Source organism: Sus scrofa, chromosome 4 (genome assembly GCF_000003025.6).
Source record: "Sus scrofa isolate TJ Tabasco breed Duroc chromosome 4, Sscrofa11.1, whole genome shotgun sequence".
NCBI classification, from domain to species: Eukaryota; Metazoa; Chordata; class Mammalia; order Artiodactyla; family Suidae; genus Sus; species Sus scrofa.
The window spans coordinates 129,901,377-129,923,668 of NC_010446.5; the positions used below are offsets into that span (position 1 = coordinate 129,901,377).

At 48.3% G+C, this 22,292-nt stretch overlaps 1 protein-coding gene across 1 annotated transcript in view; it reads left to right on the forward strand.

Moving 5' to 3' along the window:
- Positions 10,384-22,292, forward strand: part of COL24A1 (collagen type XXIV alpha 1 chain) — a 331,418-nt gene continuing 319,509 nt past the window's right edge. The window contains 2 exon segments of the mRNA XM_021090341.1: positions 10,384-11,350; positions 14,298-14,362. Of these exon segments, the coding sequence (XP_020946000.1) occupies positions 11,259-11,350; positions 14,298-14,362 (157 nt within the window). The 5' untranslated portion in view covers positions 10,384-11,258.

A 22,292-nucleotide genomic window follows, 5' to 3' on the forward strand; every position in this document is an offset into this window, starting at 1 on the left:
ACGGAGTTTTGAAACGCCGCCTTTCTCATGTACTGAGTGCTATGTCCTTAGAAGGATCTGTAGCCGAAGGGTGAGTTCTATTTCAGCAGCCCTTGTCTTGAAACTCTTTTCTCTTGAAAAGAAGGGAAAAGGGCAGAAAGAGAAAACGAGATGGAGAAAGAGAAGAGGAGGGAGGAGAAAGGAAAAGCGGAAGGGAAAGGAGTTATTGAGACCATCAGCTTTCGCCAGAGTCGGTCTGCTTGAGTTTCCATCTTGCTTATGAGTTTCGTAACCTCAGGCAGTTTAATCTTTTCCCGCCTTAATTCCCTCCTCTGTATAGGAAGGATAGTAAGTATTGCCTATTTAACAGGATCAATAGAGAATAAAATGAATTAACATATAGAAGTAGTTAGAACGACACCCCTGCATGGCCAGCATGTGCGGTCTTGGCCGTGTTACTGTGTTGGGCTCCTCTGCTCCTGTTTAATACCGGGCCGTGTGCTTTCCGTCCTGGCTCCTTGAGTGGCACGTTGTCTGCTGCCGTGCGGGCAGCGCAGGCTTGTGTCCTTGGCTGTCTCAGCACTTACGCTGAGCTGCCCTCCAGTCTTTCTCTTTCCAGTCTTAGTATCTGAGGTTAATCAATCTTTAAAATGGAAATTTGGGACGTAATTATTTCTCTGTTTAAACTGCTTTAGTTTTCTATTGCCCATAGATTACATTTATTTTTATTTTTTCCCATTGGAGCTAATTTACAGTGTTCTGTCAATTTTCTGCTGTACAGCAAGGTGACCCAGTCACACACACATGTACACGTTCTTTTTTCTCATGTTATCAGGCTCCGTCACAAGTGACCAGGCAGCTTCCAGTGCTTTGCAGCAGGACCGCATTGCTGATGCAAACTCCGAGGGGGACATTTCCAAGCGTTTTGTACACTCATGTAATTCCGTCTAGAAGAGTTCCTGGCGTGCAGTGGGTGACACGGCTGTGTTGACTGGAGTGACTTCGTGAACCTTATCCCGGCCTTCAGGGACTTTCATCACTTGCCCTCAGCATCTCTTCCAAGGCGCAAACCTCTCACCCAAGTTGACACCTCTGCTCCTTCCCCCTGAGCATAATTCACGCATCTTCCTCTGTCCAGTGGCCCTTAGCTGTCTTCTCTCCAGAACCAAGCGTGCCGTCTCTCTCTTCTCCGCCGGGTCAGTCCTCTTCACTCTTCAAGGCTCAGCTAAATCCTATGGTCTTGGGTGAGTCTGTCTCGACTAATCTGATGCATGGCAAACTCCGCATCCTCAAAAGTCTATAGCATTTAAACTGTACGTTATTTCTTTTTTGCTGGGCAAGCGCCTCCTCTCCCACCGTCAAAGGTGCTCTGTTAGAGGATATGCTACCCTCCGGATCCTTCTGCATGAGGAAGGTTCTTGAACCCAAAGGAGCAGCTAGTCTCTGTGTGTGGGCTTTGCAACTAAACTGTGCTTGAAGTGTAGTTGATGTACAACTGTTATGTTCATTTCTGCTGTACAGCAGAGTGACTCAGTTGTACAAGTATATTCTTTTTCATATTCTTCTATTAGTTTATCGTAAGATGTTGAATACGGTTCCCTGCCCTATACAGTGGGACCCTGTTGTTTATCCATCCTGTATATAATAGTTTGCCTCTGCTAATCCTAAATTTCTCTTCTTATACTCAGAGAAACTGAAATGCATTTTATGGAATTCCATTTCATACAGCATTTGAATATTGACTCAATATTGTATACAGAAAAAAATATTTTTAATCCTTAAGTAATTGAAGGGGAAATGGAGACAAAAATTGGGTGAGTTACTTAAGATCTGCTTAATTCTTATCTATTCTTTCCACCAAACCAAACTGACTTTGTTTAGTTGACTAGTAGTCGAAAATAGAAACACTGTAGGAATAGACTACTGTAGAAAGTCTTAAGATTAAGACTGAATAGCTACCCTTGGCCCTGGATTTCTAGGAGGAGTCTAGAAAGCTGTCGCTGTTTGTTACAAAAATGGTGGGGCAGGTAGTTCCAGTAGCTATTAACTAAGTCGTGAGAGTTAACCTCACTAGTTCTAAAATATATCAACATTAGGTATACCCAATATGCTGCCCTGGGAAGGGCACATCACTTCCGTGGTATCCTAACTGAAAATACACACCTGAATCACGAGGACACATCGCAAGTCCAAATTCAGGGGCCTTCCACAAAGCGACCATCAGTGACTGGCAAAATCCTACAAGATGGAAGAAGACAAGGAACGCCACAGATGGCAGGAGACTGAGGAGAGGTGACTGCTTACTTAGTCTCTGTTAATTGATGAGCTGACTAAACTCAGTGTAGGATCCTCAGCTAGATCCTGGACAAGACAAAGGACTTTTGGGAAATCGGATAAGATCTGGAGATTAGTTGACAGCCTTGTATCAGTGTTAGTTTCCTGGTAACTGTCCTGTGGTTACTTAAGATATTAACAACAGAGAAAATCAGATGAAGAGTACAAAGGAATTCTCTTTATTTTTTGCAACGTTTATGTCAATCTAAAATTTCAAAATAGAAAGTTGAAAAACTGAGAAAGAGGAAGATGAATTAAATTCTATATTCTTAGAGGAAAAACCCCTCAGATTTCAGAGGCCACACCAACCATTTCCATTCATTCGTGTGGCCACCTTAACCTTGGTAATGTGTGTGTGTCACGTGAGATGCCTTTCCGCCTGTGGAAGGGTATTAGCTGTGGATGGTGTGCAGCATAGACTTGGAAAACTGGGAGAAATGATATTCGCCGGGGTACGGGGATCCTTCATTAAACAGACATGCCGGTAGTATTTGAGGTGCTGAAAATAGGAAGATGAGCAAGATAATAGGTCCTGGCTTCCTGGAATTTCCTGTCTTGTTAATGAGGAAGATAAAAATCAGAACTTGAATTTTTTTTTTTTTTTTTTTTTTTTTGGCAGCAATTGGAAGCAGACTGCTCAGTATGAACGGCTGAGGGGAGAATGGGGACTTACGTCGACAAAGAAATGTGTTAAACGTTGGAGAAGGTTTGGAATCCGTGAGGCCTGGGTGTGTTGATGCGCTTGGGTGCCTCATGCAGCCCTCGTTCGTCCAAGTCTGTCCTAAGAGGGGGAAGGGTAGAAGGCAGAAACGTGGGTTACAGGAGAGGAAAATCAAAGTAGTGCTGGGGACAGACCGAAAGGAAAGACTGAAGGGGAGGCAAGGTATTAATGGGAACCTCCGCAGTCAGTTAATAGGGACAAGCACAAGCATAGCTGCAAAAAAATGCACGAAAGTCTTGGAGGAGCGTCAAGGACTCCGCGGAGCCGAGTGTGAGTCCAGAAGACGTGTGTGCAGAGGGCAGGAAAGGGGGTGGGACCCGCGAGCGGGAAAACCTCCAGCCGAGGACGGAGAGGGAACGGTGCGTGGATACCTGGCCGACGGACTAGTCCCCTGCAGGCTCTGGGACTGCCAGGGAGCTCAGCGTGGGAAGCCGGAGCATCGGCGGCGCGGGCGGCTGCATGCGCCCCAGGCGGGCCAGCCCGGGGCCCGCGGACGGGGCGCCCCCGCCGGGTGCGGGGCAGGGGAGGTGCGGGGCGGAGGGGGAGGTGTGCACTGGGTGTGGTGACGTCACTGCAAGTCAGTGAGCGGTGAAATTTAACACCCGCCGGATTTGCTGGCTCCTCTTCTTCCCGAGAAGCAGCCGGCGGCACTCAACGCCGAGCGCCTGCCGCTGCCACCGGCCCCTCGCACCGACCAGATCGCCCAAGTGGGTGTGTGTCCTCGTCCGAAACTGCCCCAGCGCGGGTGGCTCCAAGGACGTCCCCCCCTCCTCCCCCGCCTCCTCCCAGGCCAAAGCCGAGGACTCCCCCGGAGTCACGGCGTCGCCTTTGAACCACGAGTGAACCCGCGGGCTGCGCTCGAAGACGAGCTCCCGCTGCTGCCCGCGCCCCGCCTGCCGCCGAGGTCCCCTCCCCGCCGCCTCCCGGGGGAGCGCCCGGCTCGTCGGTTCCCGAGCCGGGGGGCCAGCCCGCCCAGCTGTCTACCCTCCGGTGCGGCTCCTCGCCTCCTCCCAGCGCCCGCCCTTCCTCGTGGAGGTTTGGGAGCTGGGTTTTCATGTGATTTTTTTTTTTCCTTTTTCATGGACAGTACGTGCGCCCTTAGCGGCTCGGAGCTGGCTTCTGTTTTCCGTTAGCCTCCGCCGACGGACAGATGCATACAAATGCATTTAGGAGCCCCCAGGACAAGGCGTGGACAGGTCTCCCTCGCGGCCAGGACGTAAGTAGCCCACCCGCCAGGACAGGGGACCCCAGCCCCCTCCCACCCCGGCCCGCGGAGCCGTGGAGACACGCCCGGCTCCGGGCACTTTTCCGGACTGGGGAGCCGGCGGGCGGCCGCCGCATCCTCCTCCTGTCTCAATTTGTAAGACAGCGTGTTTGAAAGGAAGCCTCCGGCCGGCGGCTCTCCCGGGTTTGGCGGAAGGGAGCCTGCGGCTGGGGAGAAAAGCTCGCTGGCTCGGGTCCCGCCGCCGGCGGCCGCGGCTCCCGCACCTCCGGAGCTGGCCTCGGACGCCGGCCGGGCTCCAGCCCCCGCCGCCCCCGCCCTCCTTCCCTCTCCTCCCTCAGGGCCCTGGCCGAGGTCCTGTTTCCTCGCCGTGCTCCTCCGGGCGTCCAGCCTGGGGACCGCTGGGGCGCCGGCGGTCCCCCGGGCTCTGTGCGCGCAGCCGGGACCACAGGGCACAGGCGCGGGGCAGGGTTGCCGGATGCGGGGAGAGGGCGCCCGCAAAACCTGGGACGTCGGGCTCTGCGGGGTCAGGAGACCCAGAGGCTATTGCCTCCACCCTTAGGAGGCCTGCAGTCGTGCCGCCTTTCTGGGCGAGGCTGCGCCCCTGGCGGAGGGTCCCTGGGGAAGGGGCTGGACGCGGGGGCGGGGCTGCTGCTCCCGGCGGGTGTGTGTTCCCACCCGCCCGGCCCCGCACCAGCACCCGGCCTCCCTTGGGGCGCTCTACCTGCTGCCGCTTCCTCGCCGCCGGGAAAAGAGCGAGGGGCGGGGGGCGCAGGGCCTTGGCTGGCTGCCCTGCTTCCCCTGGAAAGGGTCACTGGGTTACGCGTTTGCTTCTGGCCCCGGGGGCCGGAGGGACGAACGCGCCTGCGGTGGTTCTCAGCCGCTAGGCTGCCCCTCGGGGGCGCGGGTGGACGGAGGTCAGGGGGCGGACGTGCCGGTGCCAGCTAGCCGAGGGCGGGCGGGACCAGGGGCAGGAAGCCCGCCCGGCGGCCGTGCTCGGACGAGCATGTGCTCCCCAGCCGCCGGCCGCCGAGCCCGGCTGCGGCTCGCTCGCTCTGGCCTCCGACCCCCGCAAGCCCGGCCGGACGCCGGCTTCCCCGCCGAAGAGGACGCACATGCACGCGCCCGCGGCCGAACGAATCCGGGAGGAGGTGCCGGTCACCTCCGCCACCGTCCTCCTGCGGCGAGGGGCCCGCGACCCGAGAGGCCGGGACGTGCCTGCCAGGGTCCGAGAAGAGGTCAGACTGGCAGCCGCCGGACCCAGCGCGGTTCACGCAGGTCTCATCTGTTTCCCAGGCAGGTTTCCCGCCACTTTTCTCCATCAAAGTCCCTTGCCTGGACCCTCCCAGAAAGCGGGGCGGGAAGCGAAGCGGATCGTGAAGGGCCTGGCGCATCATCCCGCTGGTCCCTGCGGGTCCAGGGCCGCCAGGAGAGGCGGGGGGAGGTCCCCCACCTCCCGTCTGGCCGCCGCAGCCTCCGCCGGCAAGCACGCGCCCTCCTTTCGCGCCCTGCCAGCTCCTGCCCCGCGGGCTCTCCCTTCGCCACTGCGCCAGGAGAGGTCCCCTTTGCTGACTCATGCTCCCCTCGGTGGCTGTGACCGACTGGCAGATTAAAGCAGAGCTTCAGCTCCTAGCCTCTGTCCTGTCTGGTTTACACGTCCCTTCGAGAAAAGGCCCTGCATAAATTCTTGGGCAGTTTGGGGTTTGTAAATTGAGTCCAGATGATGGGGGGCGGGGGGAGACGGAGAAACCAAACGGAATGGATTACACCGAGGAAGTTCTGAGGGGAAATTAGACCACGTGCACGTGGGGGGACCCTCGTGGAGGGTGGCTAGGGGATCCTGGGTCAAAGCTCTAGCCTCCCCTGTCCTCCTAGATGGCTGCCCAGCAGCCTCCTGGGATGGCCAGTTTGTTCCCTGACAGCTGCCAGTGGGAGTGGGCTGCAGAAAATTAAGGGTCATTCAGGATTACCTCAGGTTGCAGCCCCTCGCAGCTCCAACCACACACATGCAGAGGAAACGTAGTTACTGACTGAGCAGAGAAACTTGTTTCTTGGAAAAACTCAGTTTCTGTGAAGAATTCAGAGTTCTTCAGTTTGAAGTAAATGCTACCAACCCTATAGGGAAAGGAGCTTGGGAGAAGCAGCTGATTAGCTCATGGTAATGTCAGGCCACTTAATTAAACCTTAGCATACGATTCGCCTAATGAACCCTGAGGTTTTAATTTTCCACCATCCTTTTGTGGTGATGTTTTGTAAGAGCCGGGGCACTTTTTTAAATCATCACAATTCTGATTAGTCACCCAGAAACATGGACAGTTTTAAAACGGGATCTTTGGGAGTTCCCCTTGTGGCTCAGTGTAACTAACCCGAAGAGTTTCTAAGAGGATGCCAGTTCCATCCCTGGCCTCGCTCAGTGGGTTAAGGATCCCAAGTTGCTGTGGCTGTGGTGGAGGCTGGCAGCTGCAGATTCGACCGCTAGCCTGGGAATTTCCATATCGCTGCACCTGAGGCCCTAAAAACAACAACAACAACAAACTGGATCTTTAAAGCCATTTTATTTCAAAGGGCTGCTTTAAATTGGATTACCTAGTGTGAATCTGTGAAATTAATAAAAAAAATTAAAGCCAAGAGTCAGTGTTAGGTACATGGATTCAGCATATACTGTTGGAAAGCTTGCCGGGCAGGCTATTATGGTCATTAAAGGGTTTCTATAACCAAAGGGAGAACGAAGTGTGGGATCTAAAAATCTATTTCCTAGTTAGCATGAAATTCTATTTTTAAAGTTCCTTAGTTATCTTTGTATTCAAATAAATGTTAAAAATAAAATGATGTCTCAAGGAGCGGAATTGTAATTTGCAGAAAGCAATTTTTTTTCAGCAGTTTTTTTTTTTTTTTTTTTTTGACATTTGTCGTTATAGGGCCACACCCGTGGCATATGGAGGTTCCCAGGCTAGGGGTCTAATTGGAGCTGTAGCCACCGGCCCACACCACAGCCACAGCAACGCAGAATCCGAGCCACATCTGCAACCTACACCACAGCTCATGGCAATGCCAGATCCTTAACCCACGGAGCGAGGCCAGGGATCGAACCTGCAACGTCATGGTTCCTAGTCAGATTCGTTTCTGCTGTGCCACGACGGGAACGCCAGAAAGTAATTTTGAGAGTTATTTATATGTTCTGCTTGGTAATCTGTGAAGTTGCAGGGGAATAATACATTTTATTATTATTAGAATAATACATGCTATCATACTATTACAAGAGTAATATTATTATTAGAATAGTTATGCTAGTTTCCTTGCCATGCTTTGCAACTATGACCTAGTACAGACCTTGCAGCTCTGCAAAGTAAAGATTTCATTTTCATTCTCATAAAAGGCTAACGTTCTGTCATTCATTCACTCATTTATCCAACAAATGTTTACTGAGCTCTGGCTACGTGTCTAGTGTGGTTCCAAGTGGAAGCGATACAATGAGTGAGCAACACAGAAGCAAGACAGCTGCCTTCCAATGTGCCTAGTGTAGTGGACAGAAGATGAAGCAACCAAGTGCACTGACCAGGGAGACGGGCATGTTGGGAGAGGTCCTCTAACAGTCGCGGTCGGTGGGAAGGAGGGAGGGCAGCACTGGGAGGAAATGAAATCTAGACGGAGCCTGGGTGGCAAAGGCTCAGGGGTGGGATAGCACAGTGCCTCTGAGGGCCCGAGAGAACTGAGGCTGTTGGGGCACCTATTCTAGTGACTGGAGCTGGAGAGAGAGACAGAGACCAGATCATGACAAGACTTTAAACGCGTTTCCTTTCTTAGCTAAATAAATGGAGCTTAGGATGACCTGGCTTCTTGATCTTGGGATCAGCGTGCAGGTAGAAAACGTCAGAGAAGCTATGTATTTGTTGAAACTCAAGACCCCCTGATCGTTGTATTGGCTGAAGATTCATGCATTCATTTAAAAATCTTTACCAGTAACGCTTGCCAAGTCCTTGGCTAGGCTAGGGAGGGATCAGGGAACCGATCTCTGCAGTATTTCAAGGAGAGACTGATTTGTGGGTGTATTTCTTCCTGCTGTGATCGATCACACTAGGCATTCTGATCACCTGAAGTCCTTCGGCACTTCTCCCCCCTTGCACTTCATGAGCTGCTTGCGTGCTCGGAATTTAACCAGGAGTTCTGGTATGTTTCACACTGGATCGGTTATGCAAGTACCCACTGAGTTGAACTGAAGCTCTAAGAAAGTCATTGCATATAAGTTATCAACAACACTTTATTCCCTGAATCATCCAACTTTATCACCACGGCTCAGATAAGAATTGTTTTTCCGTTATTTTGGGAACAAAAGACAGGAATTTTACTACTCTGTATCTTAGAAGTTAGTAAAGAGCAAAATCTGTAAAGCCGCCACGACTTAGAGCATTTTTTTTTGGCTTGTAAATGTTGTGTGATGGAAATTGTTGAAATTCTTGATGTATGTTACATGCGTGTGCTTTTCAGATGAGTTTACTTTTTCCAAATGGTTTAAATGAAAGTCACCAGTTCATTTTAAAAAGTGTCTTATTCACAAATTGAACTTGTGTAGGAATGAGCGTCAGCAGCCTGGAGACATAGATCATAGAACCTTCGAGTCTCACGGGTGCCCTAAACCAAAAGATGCTGGAAATCCCTCTAGAGTAACTTCGGCCCTTAGATAACGAGGAGGAGGGGTAGCTCTAAGGATAGTTGGGGAAGTTGCCTGGGACGGATAGTCGCTCCCTCAGTACTCCGAGTTTGTTCTTTGGGTCTCCGTTTCCTGCCTGATCCCCATCAGCTGTTCGCCCTTCACGTGCCTGGCTGGGTTTTGACTGTGGCTTATGTCAGACTGGAAATGTGGCTCACAGACCAGCACACAGGGAATTTCACATTCTGCTAGATAGCCTCAGATATTATTGAGTTGTATGTTCTGAACCTTTATTGAGTGTTTCATAGCCTACTGTTACCTTCTTTCAAACTTGGTTAAATGTCTATTTTTGTTACTTTGCGATAGTGACACATGGTCCAGACATATACAAAAAAAGTAAACAAAAACAGACATGGTTTTAATATTTGAAAAATATTCATATTTAATACGCCAACTAGACTTTTTGTTGGGGTTAGCGAAATATATGAACAAATTAGCAAACTGAGTAGACTATTTTGAGGTTACTCGATTTAAACAGAACTGACCAGAACTGCCAGAAGACCTTTCTTGAGCTGTGGTTAAACAGTGTATCCTGTCTATGCAGTGATTTATAGGACATCTTGCTAAGACTGTAACTTGATCTTTCTCTTCTAGTGTATTAACAGGACTGCACCCTACACAAAAATTGCAGGGTTTTATGTTTGGAGTGTAAAACATAAAATTCATTTATGTTATTACATAATAGATGAGTCAGCCCAGACTCAAAAACTTGAAATGAGCCACCCAAGGTCACACAGTGAGGTTGAAATAGAACCAGGATTAGTCTTTTGACTCCCAGCCACTGTTATTTTCTTATTAACTGTGTTATTTTCTCTGCAACATCTCGATGCAGTTTTAATTTTAACTTAAATTCAAGGACTCCAGCATGTCTAGCAGGGTGTGCTCAGCACAGCAGGCAGGAAACCCAAAGCACAGGTGTCCCCCATGAGAGCAGCCTCATCTGCTAATGTGGAAGCGTGAGTGAGTTTTCTTTATTAAGGAAATAGATCATAAGTGTAATATTACAGGAGGAGGGGCAAAACTAAAGAGATAAGCACAGCTTAACTAGACATTTCCCAGAAAGCGTGGATTAATTACACGTCCATTTTATTCAGCGATGGAATTGGGCTCTTTACCGAACTGATGCGTCAACTAAGCTTAATCTCTTCTTTGTGTTCCCACTTCAGAGATGAGAAAAACAGTTTAAAGAAAAAGGAGAAGGGGGCGTTCCTGTTGTGGAGCAGCGGAAATGAATCTGACTGGGAACCATGAGGTCCTGGGTTCCATCCCTGGCCTCACTCAGTGGGTTGAGGATCTGGCACTGCCGTGAGCTGTGGCGTAGGTCCCGAGTTGCTGTGGCTCTGGTGTAGGCTGGCAGCAACAGCTCTGATTAGACCCCTAGCCTGGAAACCTCCATATGCCTCGGGTACGGCCCTAAAAAGACAAAAGACAAAATAAAATAAAATAAATTTAAAAAGAAGGAGAAGAAGAAGCTTTCTACCTACCCTACCATAGCAGATTTTTTTAAAAAAATTATTTTCCCTCTTTGGACATCCAGCTAAAAGCACCCTTATTTTACTTTGCTTTTCCTAAGTGTTAAAAGAATTAGGTTCATAGGGAAGAACTGACATCCTCAATCACCGAGAGATCTTACTATGGTTCTCTTCCTGTTTAAAAACACTTACTGTGTCGGTTTCGTGTAAGAAACGGATAAAAAGTGAAGACCTGTCACCTGCTCAGACGTCTACTTACTAATGAATCACAGAAGATACGACGCACAAGGGGCCTTAACCGAGTTACAATTCCGTCATCCAGGGCACAGAGAGATCCAGTGCTCGTTAGGGGCCCTGGGAAAATTCACCGAGCAGGTGTCGTTCACATTCGGCTTTGATGACACTTAGATTCTGACAGGTGGGGACTGAGGGTTTCTAGGCACTTGGGAGGTCTGCCCATGGAGTAGAGAATACGGTGACAAGGCTGGATCTTTGGGGTGTCTCGTGTAATTGGACCCACACTGCTCCAAAAAGAGGGGCGGGACTGAATGATAATGGCCTTGAACACCCAGCGAAGCGTTCGACTCTCCTCGCTCCTCCTTAGGCACAAGGTCAGCCCTTCAAGTGGCTGCTCTCTCGCTTTTGCTCCGTCCCAGCTCTTGCGCGTCCAGACCCTGCTTCCTTCACCTGACTATCCAGTCCAGCTGGCCTTACTGATGACCCCCAATTAGAAGGCTTGGTCAGGAACCGCCTCTACGCCCCCTGCCCGCGCTGCTGGTTTCCCTGGTAACTGATGAGCCAGCCGATGTCAGTTCCCTATAAATGGGAGCTTCCCCCCTCCAGCCAGCGGCGTTTGTGGCGTTTCCTGCTTTGCCGTCTGTCCGACACCACGGGGGCCTTTTTGCTTCAGACGTGTAAGATGGCCTCTCTGTCTCTGTCTTCCAGCTCTTTCTTCAGCTTTGAGGCTGGGCAGCTGCAAGCCTTGCAGGCCTGCGGGGGTGCAGCCCAGCAGTTGGCTATTAGTTTGGGGCAAAATTAGAAAAAGAGAAAGAAAATCCCTACTCTCCACTAGTCGTCAAGTTCCTACAGGGGGACACGTGGTGAAGGTGCGGCTCAACTGATTTGTCATCGTCCCTAAAACCACCTGGCTGAGGAGGTTCGCTCTGTGCAGGCTTTCCTGCCTCAGCCCAGGAAGGGACGTGCTGACACGTCCAGAAAGAACGGTGTTTTCCATTTTTCTGCCCTGAGCCCACCGGGGAGGCCTCTGGGCGGGCGGCAGCCTGCTGGTGATGCTCGCCCTGCCAGGGAACACGCCCGAGGGCTGTTTCTAAGCTCTCAGGGAGCTGCGGTACCTGGGGCAGGTGAGACGTGCTGCTTTTCACAGCCCGTTTTCTATTAAAACAGCATAATTCTGATTCACTCGCCTTCAGTGGCTGAATCCTGAGCTTTTTCTAGTCTTACTGATGTCTGTGCTGCCCGTTGAAAATGCAAACTTTTTTTTATCAGATTTAAATAGAAATCTGATAGGAAAAGTGCTTCCTTTTACTCACACTCCTGCTCAGTTTGGGCTCCGTCCCGGAGAACCCAAAGACGTGATTTCAGTTTCACACAGCGGCCCTCAACTTTGCACATGAGAATCACCCGGGACGTGGCTCAAAACCCCTGTGCCATGGACAAATTCTAAAGCAATCTGAGGTGAAGGTGGGGCGGGCAGAACCCAAATAGTAGTCGTTTGTAAAACTCAGCAGGTTTTGCCCCTAGGCAGCTGGGGTAACGAGAGCCAGAGCATCACCGTTTGAGAACCGTGGCCCTCAGAGTGTGGTCCTCGGATCCGCAGGGTCAGCACTGCCTGGGGACTGGACATAACTCAGTCCCAGACCTACTGAGTTAGAGCCCCGCTGGCTGGGGCCCAGCGACCTTGAACAAGCCGTGCAGGTGATTCCGATAAACACTTCTTAGAAAACCATGCTCTAGAGCAGCAGAAAGGGATTTTTTATATCAAATAGTCTTACTTCTGTCATGTTATAAAGTTGGAAATATGTGATTTAAGCAAAATAATAAGTGCATTTTAAGGACAATGTAACTATAAATAGTAAATGTTCTAAATTATTTTTTCTGTTTGGTACACACAGTGGATATTAGGTTCACCCAGTTAAAAATGTGTATATGCTGAGGAGCCAGTCCAAGTCTATGAATCATAGTCTCTGACAAGCCCCGGGGTCTGGGTTTTTTACAAAACTCTCTGGCCGTTCTCGGCAAACTAATATTTGAGAACCAACTCATGGATGGCAGCACATATGAAGATCTTTCATAGGCTTCATTAAAATATGGTTCAACAATTTGCCTCTATCAGTTGAGATTTTTGTAATGATTCAGTTGATAATTTGCAGCATTAATGAGATTAAGTATTCTGTCTTGTGAAAGCTGTGCTCCATACTAAGAATGAGCACAGGTGACTTTTCTGCTTCCTAAAAATGGTTACTACTGTTTTAATACAAACGATATTCCCCCATTATAGCAAGAGAAGGGTATAATTTTATAGTGAGTATAAGTGTACAGTTGTAATAGTAGAATTTATATGGCTCACTTTCTCATGTCAAGATGTTCCGTACTCTAGTTGATAGAGGTAAAAGCAGTATTGGTAATAAATAGAAAATGTACCAATTACTACGAGGACACCAGGAACTTAAAAAAAAGAAGAATGATTTTCAGAGGGCTTTGTAATCGCTCCTCACAAAAGTGCATTTTCAGAAACGTCCTTTGGGGAGTCTCTGGGTTTGAAAGAAAAACAGACTCAGCATCTACATTAGCAGGAAAATCTAGGTAGCAAACTAGTTTCAGTACGCTCATCCTTGCTTTTTGAAACTCTCCATGTGATTTTCATTTGGGAGGCAGATAAAGCCAATTATGAAGACTCATCAACATGATCTATCAAGAATGCGGTTACACTAGAAAATCGCGAAACGTTTTTACCTTTTTACCTTGCCATCAGGGTGCCGGTCCCTCGCCTTGTGGTGGTTGTGGACTCCGATCCCGTCTGATCGGGTGTTCAGTGCTCACTTCTCAGGCTGTTACTGTTTGTAGAACCAAGGACACGCGAATGTAGTGCCAGTGATCTGAATGATACTCTGATGGATTTGACGTTAAAACCTTTATACGTTACTGCTCGTAAGGTCACCTCTGCTAGTTGACTAAGTATAGTTTCCTGTGTGCCAGGTACTGTTTCGTGTGCTTTACATGAAGTTTTTTAGTTGATCGTCAGACCTTATGAGATAAGATTTACTAGATGAAGAAACTGGGGCACAGAGTGATAAAAAGCATGGCCAAGACAGTGTAAGCGGCAAAGCTGTAACTTCAATTTGGAGCCTTGCCTTTAACCAGTGTGACTATTAAAATGATGTTAATTAGGAGTTCCCGTCGTGGCGCAGTGGTTAACGAATCCGACTAGGAACCATGAGGTGGCGGGTTCGGTCCCTGCCCTTGCTCAGTGGGTTAAGGGTCCGGCGTTGCCGTGAGCTGTGGTGTAGGTTGCAGACGCGGCTCAGATCCCGTGTTGCTGTGGCTCTGGCGTAGGCCGGTGGCTACAGCTCCGATTCAACCCCTAGTCTGGGAACCTCCATATGCCGTGGGAGCGGCCCAAGAAATAGCAACAACAACAACAACAACAACAAAAGACAAAAGACCAAAAAAATAAAAAAATAAAAAAATAAATGGTATTAGTAATGACATTATAAAAAAAAATGATGTTAATTAAAGTAATGGTTGACGTCTTAGTCTTGCACTAGAGTTCATTTTGGATTTTACCTGATTATAGGTCATCAATGTCCAACTAAGTTTTTCCCAATTGTTTTCCTTTTTTAGGAAACTGCTGCTTCATGTTATTGTGCTATGTGCACCAGGGGTTTCTGTTCATGCGGGGGGACGAGGTAAGACTGTTACCTTGTTATTTGTTTGCTGGTCTAAAAATTCTGCTTCCAGACAGTGACAGCACAGGACGTTAAAGTCATCAGCGCCATAGGTTCCGCACGGACAGTGCATTCACCCGGCGCAGTGAGGAGGGAAGGGTGAGGAGACCGATTTGGGGGGAAATATGACCTTTAAGCAATTACTCAGATCTTCCATCTGGGAAATTGCTCACATTTTTAAGCAAAGTCTCTATAAAAGGGAAGTTTTGTGTAGTGAAAAGGCCTTGCTTGTGACTTCATTTCAAGTGGGAGTTCTTGGGGGTGGCAAACTGTGGCTCAGTTACCTTTGCACTTCTTGAAACAGCACAAGCACATACTAAATGTTCCCTTGAGATTTGCATCATTAAGAAACAAAATAAAATTTGCATGCCAGTGGGCTTGGGATTTCATTTAATTCAAATGGGGAGTTTGGTTTTGGTTTTCCTTTCTAGCTATTTGCTCTTGTGGCATGGTGGTGGTTTCAGGAATATTCCCTGATTTATTCATTTATTAGGCAATTTAAGAAGTATCCTCGATGCGCCGTATAATATTTTAATTGCCAGGGAATATGCTGTGTGAATAGGATCATGTCTCTGTCTGCCCTCAAAGTGAAAAACCTAGTGCTTTTGTCAAAAGTTAAAAAAAAAAAAAAAAGCCAACGTCAAAGAGAAAACCCTGCGGCCGTGGCGGGTCTACAGAGGCCACTGCAAATGTCCGACGGTCTCCGTCTCCTGATGTCAGCGGGGCTCCCCAACGAGTCACTTGATAAGCCAGCTTTTTAATTCAGTGACCAGTTCAAGCAGTCACTTTTCAATGAACCGAGTGACAGTAGTGAAGACAGGTACACAAAACGCATGTAAGCAGAGGGGGCACAGAGGGGGGCCCCTGGATACAGGACTGAATGGCCAAGTGGCCGTAGGTGAGGAGTCTGCCAAGCAGATGCATGAATTCAAATGCATCACAGGCCATCTTCATAGGCCATGTCTCTTACTCCACTTGGCTCCAAGCAGCCGTGTAGAGGAGGGAGACTGAATTTTCCTGCGAGTTTCTAAGAAACTGTTATTGGCCAGTCACTGGGCTGGTAGAATGCATATTTTCTTCATCACTACCTCATTGCAGGGTTTTTATAATTATACCTGTAGGTTGATGAAACCAAGACAAAGAAGAATAACTACCCAAGGGCTGCAGGCTGAAAAATGGAAAAGCCAAGATTTAAACTTGGGTATTTGGATGGCAAAGTCTACAAACTCTTTAAGCCTCTTAGACAACAGAAGAGAGAAAAGAATGGCCATTACTAATTCAATAACTATTTTGGGTCTTGTTTTTTGCTGGTACTTTGCTGATGTTATTCTAACCCTCAGAATGGACCTGGAGGGTGGGTGTCAGAGATGAAGAAACTGAGGGTCGGGAGTTCCCGTCGTGGCGCAGCGGAAACGAATCTGACGAGGATCCATGAGGACGCAGGTTCGATCCCTGGCCTCTCTCAGGGTTGAGGATCTGGCGTGGCTGTGGCGTAGGCCGGCAGCTGCAGCTCCGACTGGACCCCTGGCCTGGGACCTTCCATATGCGGCGGGTGCGACCAAGAGAAAAATACATAAATAAATACTCTTGAGGGGAAAAAAACCACTGAGGGTCAAAGAAGGGGCTTGCCCAGACTTAGATCGCCAAGACGTGAGTTAACGTGTGTCAACACTCTGACCACAAAAAAAAACAAACCCAAACATCTCTTTGCTCTACACAAGCCCTTGCTTCCCAACTGCTACCTGCTAATGGGATGAGTTTAATCATTTACCAGATGTGTCCTTATCAAAATAGTAAAAAACCAAAGGAAGATGTAAGGAACACTGAATGTTTGTGAATAGATTTGTTTTCATTTTTTAAGGCTTCCTTGAAGTAGAGTTGATTTACAACGTTGTGATAATTCCTGCTGTTCCGTAAAGTGACTCAGTTACGCGCGTACGCACAGCCCTCCTTTCTCACCTCTTTTCCCGTCCGGATGACCGCAGAAACCTGGATGGGGTCTCCGTGCTACACAGCACATCCCCACCGGCCTCAGTGTGCACCAGCCGACCCCAAACCCCAGTCCATCCCCCCGCCCGTCAGTGACCATAAGTTTGTTTTCAGTCTGTGAGTCTGTTTCTGTTCTGCAGTGCGTTTGTATCCTTTTTTTGATTCCGCATAAAAAGGATACCATCTGATTGTCTAACTGAACAACGACACTGAAAGTCAGAACCATGAAAGAAGTAAATGGAAGAAATACCTTTCATTTAAGATTTCACCAATAGGATACAAAATATGCTCTTTCATTTCAGGGGGAACATCTCACTTTTCAGGCTTCCTAGAACTATAAAATTTTATTGTGAGTTCTTAACACAGGAAAAAAAAACCCATTTGACTTTAGAAAATTGGGTACTTTTGAGCGCAAAGATGAAATGAAAGTAGCGGTATGTTGTTGGAAATGTAGACGTAATCTTTCCCTTAAATAGTTTTGCGTTGTTGAATTGGCCTGAGAGTCTCATGATATCTGATCAGGAGGTTGGAAAAACATTTTCAGGGAGACGGTGATCTGATAATGATTAGAAATGTCCTTTGCAACCGTAATACTGCCGAATATATTTACTTAAGCTAGAGAGGATCCCAAACTAGACCTCTCAGAAATCCGTATATTTAGTGACACTTATGGTAGTTTCCAAAACTTTTAAAAAAGTATTAAAACAATACAAATATATAGTTTAAAAGCCAAACTGCACCACAAAACATGTAAGTAGCAGAAAATAGCATCTCTCCTCCCTATTTCTGCACTCCTCTACCCAAACTCTCGGCATCCCCTCTGGTTTCGGTCTTCCCAGTTCTTCATGATATGCTTGCAGATGGTACCGACTCGCTCTGTGGGTGAATGACACTTTTCACCGGGCTGTGCCCCTCGCCCTGTTCTTCTAGCCTCTCAACACACTTTTTCCTCCGTTGTGTGCTCTGTTTTCTGTGGCACTATCATTTCTTCTCAGATACTACAAAACAATTTGAAACTTCTTTGAAAAGCGTATTTTAAAAAATACGCCAAACACTCGATCCGTTTGACTTTTTTTCTTGGAGATAAATCTGGAAGCTAAGCTGCGGTTCTGCGGCGGGGGTTCACTCTCTAAGGCTCGTGTGGGAGACACGTCTGATCTGTGTTGGATTCAGTGTCCTGGAGGTCATTCTCCTTCTTCAGTGTCCATTGTCTTATCCGAGGGGGCCCATCACCCAGTAACAACCTGAGAGCATGTGCTCACGCGGAACACTTCCTGCAACGCTGCCTTTCCGAATTTCACCCGTATGCCGGAGCGTCCTTTGGGTAGGTGCGCGGCATTTTAGGCTGTGCACAGTCTTCTCAGAATTTTAAAGACTTCCGTCTACAGTCTTCCGGCTTGCAGTTAAGAAGCCTGATGTTGTACTCAATTTTTGATTCTTTATATGTGACCTCTTAATTTTGCTCTTTAAGCCTTAAGGTCATCTGTTTATCCTTGATATTTTGAAATATCATAATAACGTGTTTGGGGATAGGTCTTTTTTCAGTGTATTCTGCTGGGCAGTCAGCGGGCCTTTTCAATGTGGACACATCTTCTATTTTCTGGGAATTTTCCTGTGTTAGTGTTTTCTCTCTGACCTATTTCTTTCTTCTTTCTACAAGTTCTGTTGGTCAGATATTGGATCTCCTGGATTGAGCGCCTTATTTCTTATTCTTGACTTCTATTTCCCATCTTGTTTTCTTTCTATTTTATATCAGATTTTCATTGGTCACTATTGCAAATATTTAAATTTTTAATTTGTGCTGTATTTAAATTTTGAGGTGATTTCTCACTCAGATTGTGCCTTTAAAAAAGAGCATTAGGAGTTCCCGTCGTGGCGTGGTGGTTAACGAATCCGACTAGGAACCATGAGGTTGTGGGTTCGATCCCTGCCCTTGCTCAGTGGGTTAAGGGTCCGGCGTTGCCATGAGCTGTGGTGTAGGTTGCAGACGCGGCTCGGATCCCGCGTTGCTGTGGCTCTGGTGTAGGCCACGGGCTACAGCTCCAACTCGACCCCTAGCCTGGGAACCACCATATGCCGTGGGAGTGGCCCAAGAAATGGCAAAAAGACCAAAAAAAAAAAAGCATTAGGTTCTTGTTTCTTTGATGCAGTATCTACTCTTAGCTTTCCAAAGATAAAAGTCATTTTTTGACCTCTTTTGCTCGGCTCCGTGTTGTCTTCGTGCGCATGGATTTTGGTTTGCTTTGGTCTGTCTTTTGCGTTGGAAAAGCTCCTCACAAGTCTCTAGTACCTGTATTACCATTTAAAGGCAAGGCCGTAAGAGATGCGTTTGCTGGGTGGGCTTGTTCGTTGGTGTAGTTTGCGTAGAGGGGATAAGTTGGTGTAGTTTGGTAGAGGGGGGTAAATTAGGAGCTTTGCTCACCATCCTCCTGTTGGCCCGCTAAGGTCAAGGCTGTGCAGTCTCTTTCGAGAAGACTCCTCCAGGATCCTCCTGCGGAGTCTAGTCCCGGCTGCCACTGTCGTCGGGCTTACGTGATACAGAGATTCTTCTGGGGGCAAGGGGTGCTCCCTCAGCCTCCAGTGTGCACAGTTACCCGACCCCCGTGTTCTCACCCTGGCACGGCCCTTCTGGCTTCCGCCTGGACCGAGTCGGTGTTTCTGCACAAACCAGCTCTCGTGTTGAGGTTTCCTCCCGGAGCTTCCGACACAGACCTGCAGAGCCTCCTCCCTCCCCCACCTGATGCCCCCAGCTTCTGCCCCGAGTGCAGTCATGCGGTGGCTTCGCTTCTTGAGCCCTTTCCACAAGCCCTTAGTGTTGAGTCTTCTCAGCTCTAATTCCTTTGCGTGTTTTTCATCTTTCCAAGATTTGTTAATGTCTCTTCTCTGCTGTTGTCTGCCCTTTCACTTTGCCCGTGCAGTTTTAAGCCACATTTCCTTATTCCCTTTCCCCGAGACTTTAAGACTGAGCAGAGATAAACTTCTGTTATCTGCCATGTTTTCAGTTATCCCTTTAAATGGTAGCACAGCTAAGAAAACCATTACAGTATGCTGTTTATAAACATGAATCTTGTATTTGTTTTGTAATCAAGGTGGATGTGTAACCAAATGAATACATGATTCTACTTCAGGAGAAAATTAACTATTTTAAGGCTGAGTTTTCTGAGGATTTGACAGATAAAAATCTCTTTTCCGAGATCTAGTCAACCTTCCTTGCTGCTCTGTCGGTGGGCTGGCTGCCAGGGAGACAGGCCTGGCCGCAGTGCCACTGCAGGATGCCTCGCCCCCGTGAGATGCGACCTGTCAACATACACAGAGTTCTCAGGTTCATGATCCCTAGGCGAGAAAACTGCAGGGACAGGGATCTCGGCGTGTAAAACACTTGTCTCCAAGAAGAGTATTTACGGTGGAAATCAGTCCAAAATGTGTGTGTCGTTCACTGAGAAGCAGCTCATTCTGTAGCTGCAGTGACTCCAAGCATTTCCGGCCAAAACCCCTTGTGGACACTTAACCCAAAATTTTACACCTAGATTAAAGCTTCATTTCCCATTTTGTAAAAAAATTTGATTTTTCTCTCTATCCAAAATAGGTGTGTTTACATGAAGAATGTGTAAAGTCACAATTCCGTCTTTTAACTGCCCAGGGGCCGTGGTGCGCAGGTGTTCTGGGGCCGGGAGCCGGGTTTCTGTCCTGTTCCAGTGCTTACTAGCTGTGTGACCTTGAGCAGGTGCCTTTCATATGCTGAGTCTCACTTTCAGTAACTTTAAAGGAAAGACGATAACAGTTCTCCTACATGAGGTTGTGTGGATAAAACGGGGTAACACATCTGAAGCGCTTAGTGCATGCCTGCTGTATGATAAGCATACAATACATTTTAGTAGAGAAAATGCTCCATATCCTTCTGTTTCTCCATATACAGGTAATATTGAAAAGATAGAACAGGATAGTTGATTTTAAGCAACTTCCTTTAGTGCTTCGATTCAGCAAGCTAGGAGCCAGGAAGCCAGTACCTAAGTCTGAAGTCTGGCAGAGACGAACTACGTGGCTGAGACGATAGAGGACATTAGAAAGTGGATATTGGCACTTATCTGCTTAAGTTAGTCAATTTGGGAAAACTGACAAGGAAAAGAAAAGCAGGTTTCTCATTCACAACTCTGGTGATTTTACTTTGAACAATCATTTTGTTTTAATCATTCCTACAAACTAGAATGAACATAGCTTTAGGGACTTAACTGACCCAGATATATGAGAATTTCACACAGTGAAAATTCATTAAAATTAGGTGCTATTTTATGTTATTTAATAATGAGCTAATACTGTAACTTATATGCTGTTAAATGAGATTATGCTTTACTTATCTAAAAATTGATAAATTTGTGTAAATCTTTTAAGCTGCGAAGTTTTAAGAAATGTGAAAATCCCTACACTCTGAAAGGTAAACCTAACACTACCCTTCTTCCTCCAGTCTGTGATAGGATATTGCAGGATGGCGACGGGTTCCTGCAGAACCAGTGTAGCCCTGGTGTCCCGTGTCTGTTTCTTTGGGCATGTCTTCCACTCCACTGCAGAGTCCGCTATTCCGCCCCTGGCGTCAGTGTCTGCGCGGGTGCGCGTCCCAGGGTCACGTCCACTGGGACAGGTGCCTCCCCCCCTTCCCCCCCGCCCTGATCTACCCACTGCCCCTCCCCCCATCTCCCCACTTCCCGTCTCTCGCCCTCCCTTCTCCCCCTCTTTTCCTCGAACAGGTGATAATATGATCAATGCTGCCCACCATACAGGGGTCAGGTGAAAGGCAAGTAGGTTTGGCGTGTCTGTGCCTACATCTCAGGGTCAGCCTTGCAGGCTTAGGAGACAGATTTTATGAGCACACTGAGGAACTCTTTGTCACTAGCATACAGCAAGACGACAAAAAAATTGCCCCAGAGGCTTGAAGAGGAGGTAACTTCCCCTTGGACTGAGTCTCGTAAGCTGAGTGAACGTGTCACAGGGGCATACACTTACCAAGGCTCTGAAAGAACGAGTTTTGCTTTAAACACAAATAAGTTTTGTTAAGGCAAGAGATGCAAGGAAAAGTTAAATATCAAGAGTAGAAAATGCCAGAGAGTGAGAAAAAGCGAGGAAATTGTGTAAACACGTGTCAGTTAGGAGGGCAGTCCCAAAGACCACACTTAATGGTCCCCAAACTGCAAGTCTGGGGGTCCACAAGACCCCCTCAGGCTCGCCGTGCCTTGGAAGGACTCAGAACTCATGGAGTCTGTGCTGCCGCAGTTCTGTGGTTGCGCCAGAAGGATTCAGAGCCAAGTCAGTCCGGGGAAGAGACTGCTGGGGACAGTCCAGGAAAGGCCCAGGTCCGGAGAGTCCGGTTTTCCTTTCCCAGTGGAATCACGGTTCGTGCCAACCTTCCCAGCGTGGTGTGTGATAAGATGCCCAGAACACTGCCAGGCGGGGACGCCTACCTGAGCCTCGGTCCCGAGTCTTCCTGGGGCTCCGTCACGTGTACGCGGCTCCCTCTCTGCACAGCTGACCTGACACCGCCCGAAGGCCTCCCCATAAATCACACCGTTAGACACCGTGTGGGGCTCCTGCCCCCAGGTTTGCAAAGATCTTTCTAGCAGGCTAGATGCTAGATGCTCCAGGGCTCAGAGTACCTTCCAGGACGGAGGACGAAGGAGGCCTGCCCTTTGAACCATGTTAAATTCCTTCCACACAGGAGGCGTGTGGGGTTTGGGTGCCCTTGTGGAAAAGGTGGAGAAGAAGGGTTTGGAGCAGTGGAATCAGCACGAGAGCCCGAGTCATACACAGGACGGATGAACAAGGCCCTGCTGTCTGGCACAGGGAACTGTACTCCCTACCCTGGGACGAACCGTAACGGGAAGGAACATGAAGACGACTACGTGGGTCCAGC